The 12,975-nt window shown below is 38.7% G+C and overlaps 1 protein-coding gene across 3 annotated transcripts; it reads right to left on the bottom strand.

Moving 5' to 3' along the window:
- Window positions 1-709: 709 nt before the first annotated feature.
- Window positions 710-12,368, bottom strand: LOC132855484 (RING finger protein 148). Of its 3 annotated transcripts, XM_060884449.1 has the most exons (7): window positions 11,865-12,362; window positions 11,080-11,324; window positions 10,373-10,444; window positions 10,157-10,239; window positions 2,068-2,155; window positions 1,795-1,954; window positions 710-1,258 (listed from the first exon to the last, which is right to left on the bottom strand). In XM_060884449.1, the coding sequence occupies exons 1-7, from the start codon at window positions 12,283-12,285 to the stop codon at window positions 1,149-1,151; spliced, it is 1,179 nt and encodes a 392-aa protein (XP_060740432.1). In that variant the 5' UTR covers window positions 12,286-12,362; the 3' UTR covers window positions 710-1,148. The 3 variants fall into 3 exon arrangements, with proteins under 3 accessions (XP_060740432.1, XP_060740433.1, XP_060740434.1); XM_060884450.1 differs by lacking the exon at window positions 10,373-10,444 and having other exon boundaries at window positions 11,865-12,363; XM_060884451.1 differs by lacking the exons at window positions 710-1,258; window positions 1,795-1,954; window positions 2,068-2,155 and adding an exon at window positions 2,162-4,218 and having other exon boundaries at window positions 11,865-12,368.
- Between the last annotated feature and the right edge of the window lie 607 nt (window positions 12,369-12,975).

Here is a 12,975-nt window from a genome sequence, read left to right on the forward strand (position 1 = left end):
CAAAAGCCCTCTAGCGCCACCAACAGTCCAAAAACCCAATTTTGTGCAAAGATTCTGATTCTGAGAAAGATTCTGATTCTCGCGGGTATTCTGATTACGTCACGTGTAGCCCCGCTCCCAAAATTAGCGAAATCAAAAAGTTAGCACAACATGGACATGTCATATATCAAAACACTCAGCACGATGAGGGGAACTGATGTCACGTGTAGCCCCGCCCCCAAAATTAGCGAAATCCAAAAGTTAGCACAACATGGACATATTACATATCAAAACACTCAGCAGGATGAGGGGAACTGACGTCACGTGTAGCCCCGCCCCCAAAATGAGCGAAATCAAAAGAGTTAGCACAACATGGACATGTGACATAATCATCAAAACACTCAGCACGATGAGGGGAATTTGCCACGTGCAAGCACATTCACATTTTCTTCAGGAAATGACTTGTGGGTCACTCGTTCTACATCTGGGTGCTTGTGTTTCTTCGCTTTATGGATATGACTTTGTTTATTTTAGGGAAAACTGGACAGATGAGTACTTCACATGACATATATTGTGGCACCCTCTGTAGCATGACATATGTAGCATGACATGACATATATTGTGGCACCCTCTGTAACTTGCGGGTCACTTTGTGTATGTGAAAATCCTTTAAGGCCTTAAACTCCCTAAAGGCCTTAAACGCTTGAACCCGGGAAATGCTGCTTGCAGCTTTAATTAAAATTATATTTGTACTTTAATTATAATGAACAGTAAATATAATTATTACATCCATGAGTGGGAAAAAAATTAGAAAATTATTTGATTGTACTTCACAAACATGCATGATTCACTTGCAGATGTACTGAAAACATTTAGAAATTATTTTGCATAGCAGCGCAGTAAGCACATAGTCATGGGGAGAAAAAAAATCAAAATTTTCATAGTATAGCATAGTTGCTTATAACTATCTTTATGTTCATAGTTTTTTCCTACTTTACAGCAATGTCCCTTATTAAAGGGTGTTCAGAATTTTTAGTTTTTATAATTTGAATTTAGATAAATGCAAACCATGGTGATGTGGTTGATTATTGTATTGTTCAAGCTGCTTTATGTAGCTTGTACATATATGTACATTGATCCTTTAGTGTCATCCTAGCGAACAGAACATTCTAAACTTGATGTGTCTGATGGTTAGTGCTCTGATGGTTCTCCTGTTCCTCTTCAAATGCTGTGTTCAGATAACCGTGATCCATTTTGCCTCTGTCTTGCTCTTCGGCAGCTAAAGTAATGGGGGAAAAACATACTGCATCATATATTTCAGTATAGTGTCAATATTTCATCAGTATTACTCTCTTAATGGAAATGCTGTCAATATTAGCCGATTCATTAACATTAAATGCTTATTCTGGGATATTGACTGATATTGAATATTAATAATAATTTAATGTTTTAATACTTAAAGTAAGTAAGTCATAGTTTTTACTTCATACATTTTATTTAGATTTTTTAAATACAACTATCAAATGTCTCTTCTTGGGCATGATATCAGTCAAATCTGTTTGCAGTTAAAGATAGATAACATAGTTGCGTTAAAATGAGGCTATTCAAATGTAGCATTTATACTTTACTCTTATTGAGTAAATTTATGCCTGAGCATTTTCTCTTTGAGTAAGGTCCTGAGGTTATATATACTTTTACTTAAGTATAATTTTCTATTTCTTTTTCCAACCAGATTCTAAATTGTTAGGTATATCGTATATTGTCAATTAATACAGCATATTATTATAAGGCCCACATGAAATTATGTACACTTACATTCAACAGTTTGGGTGTTTAAGCTTAGTCTAGCTTCTCCTTGTTGCTCTGGAGATCTGACCATACCTGATGAGTTGCCCAGTAAACCGGACACAGAGCTTGGATAAAATCTGACATCTGCTAGAGTTATGGAGGACTCCTGACCAGGTTTCAAAGCAGCCTTTTGTTAAAAGATAGGAACATCACTTGTGACTCATTTTATTGGTGATTGTGCTTTTAAACCGCTATCTTAATTTAACAGTGTTAAATTAACAGTGTATAAATTAAACTTACATCTTTTTTCAGGATGTCATATTTACACATTGGGCAGGTGTGGTGTTCCAGTAACCATGGTTCAATGCATGTTTTGTGGAAAATATGGCTTGCAGGGGAATAAAAGACCATAGAATTACAGAATCAACATAACATGTCACATAAAGCTGACATAATCACATAATAATTTTTAAGAAAAACTAGTACATATCAGTTCTCAAATTTTCAGATAATTTGTAAAGTTGTATAATGTGAAGCTGTTCTCTTTTTGGTTTCCCAAAACCATCATGAAGATAAGAGTAGAGCATTGTGCATCATCAGGACTGAATGTCAATCACTTAAGGTACTGACCTTAACAGGAATGGCCTGTAGTTAAGGGTATTATCTGTAACACCCCACTGACATCTGGGTTTACGGATGTGTGCTTCTGGGTTTTACCGTCAACTCTGTTGCACACTGATCCGTTTCTTTCATTGTTTGCCATTTTTGTGCATGGCCCATTGTTCTGTTTGTACTTACCACGCCATTATCTTCGCTACTTGCTACACTGATTATTGGATGTATTATTATTTACTGATTATCTTTGTTTGCTACATTTATGTGTTTGCCTGCTGTCTTTGGATTATCTGCCTTGGATTTACCTCAGCTGAATCCACCATCAGCTAATAATGAGCTACAAATTCCAGTCATTTCATGCCCTGTTTCCCTGAGAATCACAGCGGTGTACTGTCATCCCATTGAGAATGGCCTTATCTCCCACCAAACACCACCCCACACTATACAAATTAGAATTTTCACACAGAAAACATAGTCCTATTCATCACTACTTTACCAGGTAACCTGGGCTTCCCATGGCTCTGCGAGCACAACGCTCAAATATCATTGGCTAATAAGGAACTCATCTGCTGGTAGCCCCATTGTATCAAGCAGTGTCTCAAACTCACCCACAAACTCCCATGACAAACTACCTCCATTGAGAGCCCCACTACACAGAATGTCAACATACCCTTTGTTTACCATGACCTGAGGGAGGTGTTAGTAAAGCACGTCCCTCCCAGCTACTCCTTCACCGACCCTGGGACTGCAACATTGACTTACTGCCAAACATTTCCCCTTCTCTAGGCCAGAACTAAAGCCATAGAGTACTATATAGAGGAGGCTCTGGCAGCAGGCTTTATCAGACCCTCTAACTCTTACACAGCAGCCTGATTATTTTTCGTGTCAAAGAAAAAAGAAAGGGGTGGCCTGAGGCCTTGTATTGACTATCAAAGACTGAGTGTCAGGATCTAGCCCGGACGTTTCCCATGTGCCCTTTGTTTACATTTTGTGTTCACGCGTCTGCCACGCCCTTGTCTATTTCTTCCCGCCTTGTCTTCAGTATTTAGACATGCCGTGTTGCCTTTAGCAGTGCAGAATCCTTGTTATTTGTTTTGTCATTTGTTTTGTCTGTGTTTGGTTTTGTTTTTTATTAATTATTAATTATTTTATTAATTTTTTTTTTACTATCTGCATTTGGGTCTGTTTTTAACCCCGGTTTTCTGACAGAAGGATTCTGCCACTCTCAGACCCAGCGGGATTGCGTCTAGCCTGGCACTGGATTATTATGAGAGCATTTTTTTGATCATTCCATTTTAATCCCTGAACTTGGACTTTTGTCTTTTTTGGTGGACATTCCTCTGAATTTGTTCTGGTGGGGGAAGCCGCCTCACTTCTTGCCTACAGAGGATATCACCGGCCTGATTTTGCTTTTTGCCCCCTTGGATATTTGTTTTTTTTAATATATATTTGTTGACTTTTTGCTCTGTGGAGGAGGAGTTTATTTTCCTGCCCTCCCCCTTTCTGGTTTCCGAGACATGGGTCTGGGACATGGAGCTTCCTCCATGTCTGGTGCCCGCATTCTCCACCAGTGTAGCACACTCTGCATGATGGGACACCGTGAGGTGGCTTTATTTTACTTTAAGGTACAGGTGCAATTTCAGTGCAGCCAAAACCCCTGATAAGGTGAAAACAAACTTGTCCCTCCTTTTCCAGGGTGATAGGGGTGCTTGTGCAGGGATCCAGGGTCCCAGCCTAGGCAGCATGACGGTGGACTGCAGTAGCGAGGTGAGGCAGTCCTCTCCAGGAGCATGGCTCAGTCTTAGCAGGCAGGCAGCGTGTCCTATGAAAGCAAATCTGTCCAGGAGAGAGAGCGGCAGCACATTAGTAAACCAATTTCTTCACTCTTACTTCTCTCTAGCCGCTGAGCCTGTCTCTCCACTGTGTTGCACAGCCAGAGGGTGAGTGCCACAGCGGTGCTCCTGATTGGCTCCCGCTTTTTGTCTGGAATTCTGTCGCCCCACCTTGATACAGCGTGCTCAGTTTGGTGCTGAATCCTTTTTAGCGCTTTGTCAGCGGCGCTGTCCATGGTGCTAAACCGCCGCCTTTTTCTTCTGGGTTTTTTAGCCTTTCGGGGGCGAGGAGCAGTACTTTGGCTGTGGCGGGTCGACGGTGCCTGCTCCGCCGTCACAAGTTCTACTGAGAATGCTATATTCTAAAACAATACAGACACACTGTAAGGTCTATTTTAATCCAATGAGTATCATCTGTGTATGCCTGGCTTGCATACTTCCCACAGCACAGCTTCCAACCTGGTGTTATTTCATGCATGGACATGCCCAGACTGTTCATGGGACTCATACAGAAATGAATAGCAGCCAAAAGTCTATAAGGAACATCTGCCTTTGATTTATTAAAGCTGTGTACTTTGATAATATAAACATATACATAAACCTGTTAACTGCAATTTAAAGCTATTTACTTGCTTGCTTGTTTACTTTCTGTTTAAAATGTTTTTAAAATTTCAGAACCTCCTATACTGTTTATATATATATATATATATATATATATATATATATATATATATATATATATATATCCAATTAAAGAAAATCTTTGATTTTTTTTCAGGCTTTTAAACATCACTGTATAAGTAAAAAAAAATTTTATATAATATCTTTTGGAGAAAAGTAGGATTTGCTAACATACTAACTGTTCTATAAACATACAGTTGTGCTCAAAATTATTCATACAGTTGGTATTTTTATGGTGTTTTTGAGATGTCTTCTGTGATGAATAATAATTCCCTAGGTCCAATTCTCTGGCAGGTTGAGCTTGGGTGTTGATAGGCTAGAACATGTTGTTGGTGTTTAAGGTGTCAGCCCTTTCCTGGCTCAGGTCTTATTTGACAGATCGCTATCAGTTTGTAGATCTAAATGGTGACTGCTCTAAACAAACTAAGGTAATGTTTGGTGTTCTGCAAGGTTCTGTTTTAGGCCAATTGCTTTTCTCCCTATATATGCTACCCCTTGGTGAAATTATTCGTAAACATGGTATTAGCTTCCACTGTTATGCTGATGACACGCAGCTATATGTTTCAACTAAGTCAGATGTGAGTCACCAGCTTAATAAGATTGAAGATTGTGTGAAAGACATCAGACAATGGATGCTTACTAACGTCCTTCTGATTAATTACATCTTACATCAATACAACATTTGTTTGACTGTATTTTTATAATCACACCCTCCAGTGCCACCCATATGAGGATGTGTTCCCCTTTGAGTCTGGTTCCTCTCAAGGTTCCTTCCTTTACCGTCTAAGGGAGTTTTTCCTTGCCACTGCTGCCTGAGTAACCCCAGACTTGCTCATTGCTAATTCTGACAAGACAGAAGTGTTTTTAGTAGGACCACAGGCCAGAAGTAAGCTTTCTGATTACAGATTAACCCTGGATGGTCTTTCTATTACATCATGTGTAGCAGTAAATGACCTTGGTGTGATTATTGATACTGGTCTCTCATTTAAAGCTCACATTAAAAATATCAATAGCCTTCTTTCATTTCAGAAATATTGCTAAGATAAGAAATATATGATGTCATTACATTATGCAGAAACACTAGTTAATGCATTTATTACCTCTAGGTTGGATTATTGTAATACTTTACTGTCTGGATGTTCCAGTAGGAGCATAAACAAGCTCCAGTTAGTCCAGAATGCAGCAGCTAGAGTCCTAACTAGAACCAGAAGATATGAACACATCATCCCTACCTCATTGCATTGGCTCCCAGTCAAGATTCACATTGATTATAAAATACTATATACTAAAATACTAATATACTAAACCATAAAGCACTTAATGGTCATGTGCCATAGTAAATGAGTGATCTTTTGTATTTTTATGATCTATCACACCTACTTTGATCAAAAGGTGCAGGCTATTTGGTAATACCTCAAGTACAAAAGGCTACAGCAGGGGTCAGAGCTTTTTCTTACAGAGCCCCACAGTTGTGGAACAGCCTTCCAAGTTATGCTAACATAGCTAGTTTTGCCCTTGTCTGTCTGCTAGCCCCTGTCTGCACTTTGCACTCTGCACATAATTTATATTGTCCGTTACCTGATTAGAATCATACCTAAGAATCCCCCCCCCTTCCTCTCTCTCTCTCTGTGTGGAGCTATATATGAAGCTCTCGAGATCCCACTTTGTCAATCCTAACTCCCCTGGTTTGACCCGGTGGTCACCCTGCCCGTTTGATCTGTATGGTTAGCCAGTGTCTCATGGGATTGTTGTGGATAGAGGCCCCCGGAGACTGTCATGACTTCGTTGCATCAGTCAGCTGAATGGTCTGTTCTTTATCAACAATCATTTGAAGACTTTGACAGGAAGGAATTAGTGTTGGGTCCATGGTGAAGTTTGCACTGACCCATTAGTTCCTCATGAGCTCTCATTTGCACTATTATAAGCTGTTGTAGAAATGACATTATTTACATTTACATTATTTACTGTCCAGTGCCACCCAAATGAGGATGGGTTCCCTTCTATCCTGGTTCCTCTCAAGGTTTCTTTCTCATATTATCTCAGGCTCCATCTTGCTCATTAGGGATAGGGATAGATATATTTAAAATGAATCTTTAAACTTTAAATGTATGTATTAATTTATTTTAATAATTTATTTTTTCTTCTTTTTACAAATAACTATACAAATAAATTTAATTTGAATTTGAACCACCAATTCTTAGCGGAATGTGGTCGTTTTGTGATCTTCTGAAGTCAACAACCATCTCTGTAGTTTTATCAACATTCAGAGACAGGTTGTTGGCTCTACACCAGGCAGTTAGATTTTGCACCTCCTCTCTGTTTGCTGACTCATCATTCTTGCTGATGAGACCCACCACGGTCGTGACATCAGTGAACTTGATGATGTGGTTCCGTCTGTGCATTGCTACACAATTATGAGTAAACAGCAGTGGACTAACCACACAGCCCTGGGGGCACCAGTGCTCAGTTTACTAGTGCTGGAGATGCTGTTCCTGATCCTGACTGACTGAGGTCTGTCAGTCAAGAAGACCAGGATCCAGTTGCAGAGGGAGGTGTTCAGGCCTTCTCAACTTCTCAATCAGGTGCTGAGGGATGATTGTGTTGAATGCTGAATTGAAGTCTATGAACATTCGTACATATGTTTTTTTATTGTCCAGGTGAGTGAGAGCTAAATGAAGGGTCGTGGCAATGGCATTGTCCATGGAGAGGTTTGTTGAAGATGTCAGTCAAGACATAGGTTAGCTGTTCTGCACATTTCCTGAGCACCCTGTCAGGAATGCTTTAGCCTTCCGTGGGTTAACTCTGCATAGAGTTCTCCTCATGTTGGCCATGGATAGACAGAGTACCTGTTCATTGGGGTAGGTATGGTCTTCCTCGCTGATATGTGGTTCTGCACCTCAAACCGAGCGTAGATGTCATTTAGCGCATCTGGGAGGGAGGCATCACTATCACAGGCAGGTGAAGCTATCTTGTAATTAATGATTGCCTGTATGCCCTGCCACATGCGCTGGGTGTCTCCTCCATGTTTACGGAGTCCACATTGGTTGCAGCCTCCCTGAAGATGTTCCAGTCAGTACACTCAAAGCAGCCCTGAAGAGCAGAGGTAGCTCCTGCTAGCAAGGTTTTCACCTGCTTCAGAACTGGTTAAGAGCATCAGAGTTGTCCATATGCAGGAATTAGCATAACAGAGATGTGGTCTGAGTAGCCAAGGTGGGGGTGGGGGTCGTGTTTTCCCCTCTCTTTGCAAAGTCCACATACATGGAATTTAGCAAGCACTGATTTGAGAATTCAAATCAGGGTGAACATTCTGCAGATCACTAATAGCCCCATAGAGCTCACACAGAGCCTCTTTAGCATTAGTGCTGGGGGGAATGTACACTCCGACAATGAAAACAGTGTTGAATTCCCACTGTAAAGTAAACTGGCCTACATCTAAAACACTCCCCTAGTGATGAGCAGTAAAAAGAAATAAGCACAGAGTTCTTACACCATTCCATGTTGATGTAAACACACATCAACCCAGCGAGCTTTACCGCACAGAGTTGCATTTCTGTCGGCATGAAACGAGGTGAGCCCATTTAGCTGAATGGCGGCGTCCGGAACTTTGCCATGTCTCTGTGCAAATATACATATAGCAGTCCCCAAACTCTCGCCATGTAATCTGCTCTAATCAGATGTAGTGTAATTTATTGTCCAGGGAGCAAACATTTGAAATCCATCTCTAACCCCAGCTTTTTGCTCCACACTGTGTCAGGTCTTCATTCACCAATTTGACTACTACATTTTTTTAGTCAAGCCATTTATTAACTGGTTCATGGCCAAACTGGTAAAGTGTTTGGTGAACTGGGATGTTTGGATGTTGTGGCATAAAGGAATTAATGTTAAAACTATAATGAATTCATAAATTATGATGGTGCTTTTAAATTTCCCAAAAGCTCCTTTTTCACAATTACACAATTGCACTTGGCTATATACAGTTATAGAAATGAAATTATTTTTAATCACATTTTTTGGTCTCATCCAGATGAGGGTGCATTCCCTTTTAAATCTGGTTTCTATATAGGAACTAGAAAGAAACCTATATAGAGGTTTAAAGTGCTTTACAATATCTATTGTGTCATAAGTTTACATTTTTATGACATGAAAATGTAAAAATAATATATTTCCTCTTCCTATACATAGCCAGAGTAGCTGAGACTTTTCCCACTTAGAATAGACAACCAAATAATGACAAATAATAACATGGCAGAAATATTATGGAACAAATAGGCATTCAATTTCTGAAAATGAATGAATCCTTTAAAAAAAAAAGGATAGCATTAAAAAAAAAAAAGCATTTATATTTTAAGATGTATGATAATTTAGGCTATGATGTGGATCAAAACTACAAGTTATTATAATGAGCCTAATATGTATAAAACACATTTTAGATCACGAAATATTAAATAAAAGTTTCTTCTATGTATTAAATGCATATATAATAAAAAATAAACACAAATTCTTATTTTATCAACAGATAATTTATCACTAGGAATATAGTTCCATACTGTCCATCATGCTAAAGTACAAGCAGATAACTAATTTTTTTTTTTTTTGTCTCTGAGTTACTGGGGAACCATGAATAATTTGAAGAACTCATTTAAACATCTGAATTTAACAGATGTCATGGAGCTTTGTAACATTCTGCAAAAAAGGTCCCCAAAATGACAAATTATAACTTTTCATGGTAGATTGAGAGAAGGCCATCCCCTTCATAAGGAGATAGGATAATGTACATGTGCTGTAATGTATATGTATATAATGTATAGGCTTCTTCTGTAATATTACCTTTAGAAAACCATTCTAGGCAATTTAGGCTTAGTGGAGTATCACCAGGAATGATAATTAAGTCTTATCTCTTGCCCTTTGTTACTTAACTATGTGTGTATATGAAAACTCTTGATTTAATAGAATGTTCCGATATGGGATATAATAAAATATACCAAGGTAACTGAGATAAAATTAGTGAGTAGTGGTAGGTCAATGGTTAGGCCATTGAACTACTATTGAAAGTCCATGAATTCAAATCCCACTCCCACTGCCAAGCCAACCACTGCTGGGCAGCTGAGCAAGTATAAATGAGATATATGTGTAGCAGTAGTATGAATAAGATAAATAAACGTTGCTCACAATAAGGGTGACTGTCAAGTGCTGTAAATATAATGAAACTTTTCATTTTTTTGTTAGAGCAAAGCATTCTCTAATGTTTAACCATTGACTACCTGCAAGGCAGAGTTGTCACGACATCACACCTCATAAAGGAATCTAAGCAAACAACACAGGTGCACTCTTCTGCTTCAACTTCCTGCAAACACATTTATTATTATTATTATTATTATTATTACTATTATTATTATTATTTCATAGTATAATCTAATTTTATACTCATAAGATATTACTTAGTAACTTGATAATTAACTATTGCAGTTAGAAAGTACCGGATCGGTCCGCCAAAGGATCCGGACTTCTAATTTGGCAACAGCATTCTCTGCCACTTTTTTAAGCTTTCTCTGTAAAATTATTAAGAGAAGATGAACTTATTGATATTGTCATTCATTCATTCATTCATTCATTCATTCATTCATTCATCTTCTACCGCTTATCCGATTGATATTGTCAATGGCTGTATAAATTTAGACACTCAATCAAATTTTTTAAAATGTAATTATTATTTTTTTTATAGATAAGTTGCTTAATGTTTAAGTATGTTTTTATCTTGGAATTTAAAGAGTACAAATAACTATATTATTTAAAAGCTATAAGGAAGTAGGCTGATGAACTTTGCCCATAAATAGCTAGTAAAGTAAAGTACTTGTTTGACAAAACAATTGATTCTGCTGAAATGATGGTAAGAAATGATGCTGATTTCCTGAACAAACAAAATTGTTAATACAAGGTATAATCCTCCAACTTTAAATCAGGAATCTAATATACTGTACATTCACAACTATTTCCGTGCATGAAAAATCACCATTTTTTGACTGTATGATGAATTCTGTAAACATAGAAATTATGTAAAAAGAAAAAGTTCACAAATTACAAGCTCAGTCTAAAACTGATATGTATCAGAAAAAAAATTATTAATTAACTTAGATTAGATATATTTTATCCTAATTGTTCATCTAAAAGCTGGTAAATGCCTAACCTGCTGGATCCGAAGCTGGCGGTTTTGGTAGAACCGGCTAATGACTACAAAGGTGAAGTAGCCCATAATGATGGCTGTTATACCAAAGAAGATGAAAGACATGATGTAAATCCAAAAAGGGTTCCAGGGACCATGTTGGCTAGCCACTGCTATGCTCATATAGACCTCAATCCCACTCTCAATAAGGTCTGTGATGTCTCTGCCCAGGATATTTCCAATCATGATTGCCACTATGTTGGCAGTTCCTGTTAAATAAAAATAAATTGTTCAGACCAGAACACAATTATATTGACAACTGTAACCTGCTATCTTATATATAACACCCCCCTAGTAGGTTTCAAGGTAAATGAGGACATAGAAGGCCAGCTAGGAATAATAGAGCTTGGCTCATTTTGAATTATTTGTTTTTTATCTGCAAGTGCTCAGTAAGTAGTCTTCTGTGTCCTATAGATGATTCCAAATCTCTCTGGTTTCATATTAGACAGCAGATCAGCTTTGCAAGGGAACCACTAGGGTGTTGTGTCCCCTGGGAAAGGCAAGTTTCTTGCCACCACCAAGTTCCCCCCCACCAAATAAAAAACACATAAATTCAACACATACTTAGAACAAAATTATGGAAAAGGAGATATATAAAAAATAAAGCACAGCAAAGAACTGTTGAGCTGGAACTGTAAAATATATGTAGCAAATATATGTACAAATATGCTGTTGTACAAACAGATATTAAAACCTGATTCTTAACCCCAGGTCATCTAAGCACTGGATTAGAAAAAGAGCTGCCACACCTGCATGAGACATTGTGTTTGTCCCATTTCCAGTTCCGTCAAGATTGTAAATAACTACAGCCGATGCTCCCTGTTGCTGTGCGGCTTGAATTTTCGCAGCATGCGTACAGTTGCCTCTTTTGATAAGAGCTATCCATGGATCCTCCTTAATATTAAATGTGGTATTTGGATGGCAGGCCAGTGCATCTAATTTTGGGAGCACCACAAATCCAGAGGCTTGTTTCAAAGGTGTTTTAGACCCATACACTCCACACTCACACACACTTATCATCGTTTGGTTAGTCGCTGGGCTCAAATAGTGCACCTCTACATATGCAGTCCAAAATATCATAGAGGAACCTGAATGAACCTGAGACTGAATAACCCACAATGACAGCCAAGTCCAAATGAACCCATGTGTTACTCTGTAGTCCCTTCTCATTTTCCAGAGGCAGGTAAATAATCCTGAGGCTTTTTGTAATGTTGCACAGTGTCTATCTGTACTTGTAGATAATTGGATATTCCTTGAGGTAATCCAAGATTGCTCTACGTCATTTGGAGCAGGTCTTATCATTCTGGACCTTGAACATTGGCTGAGCATTTATTTGAATAAGATTCACAGTGCCCTACCCATTCCATGTTGGTGAAAAAATACATGCTTTAGAGGGGAAATCAAATAAAATAAAAATCTTTTATAGTACTTTAGCACAAGAAAGTTTACAGCACAATTTTAACATTTAAAATGTGGGGTTTAAATAACTAAATAAATTGAGGCGATTAATTAGAAGAAATGGGGGCACAGTGGCTTAGTGGTTAGCACGTTCGCCTCACACCTCCAGGGTTGGGGGTTCAATTCCCGCCTCCGCCTTGAGTGTGTGGAGTTTGCATGTTCTCCCCATGCCTCAGGGGTTTCCTCCGGGTACTCCGGTTTCCTCCCCCGGTCCAAAGACATGCATGGTAGGTTGATTGGCATCTCTGGAAAATTGTCCGTAGTGTGTGATTGTGTGAGTGAATGAGAGTGTGTGTGTGCCCTGCGATGGGTTGGCACTCCATCCAGGGTGTATCCTGCCTTGGTGTCCGATGACGCCTGAGATAGGCACAGGCTCCCTGTGACCCGAGGTAGTTCGGATAA

This window comes from Tachysurus vachellii, chromosome 13, assembly GCF_030014155.1.
Source record: "Tachysurus vachellii isolate PV-2020 chromosome 13, HZAU_Pvac_v1, whole genome shotgun sequence".
In the NCBI taxonomy this organism is placed as follows: domain Eukaryota; kingdom Metazoa; phylum Chordata; class Actinopteri; order Siluriformes; family Bagridae; genus Tachysurus; species Tachysurus vachellii.

What these genes read in the sequence shown, in the direction of transcription:
- LOC132855484 (XM_060884449.1), bottom strand. Translation starts at nt 12,285, where the DNA reads ATGAGAAGGGACTACAGAGTAACACATGGGTTCATTTGGACTTGGCTG. An exon ending in TCCTTTGGCGGACCGATCCG is followed by an intron (nt 10,240 to 10,372) that starts GTACTTTCTAAC and finishes ATGTGTTTGCAG; the next exon opens with GAAGTTGAAGCAGAAGAGTG. An exon ending in GTGACAACTCTGCCTTGCAG is followed by an intron (nt 2,156 to 10,156) that starts GTAGTCAATGGT and finishes TTCCCCTGCAAG; the next exon opens with CCATATTTTCCACAAAACAT.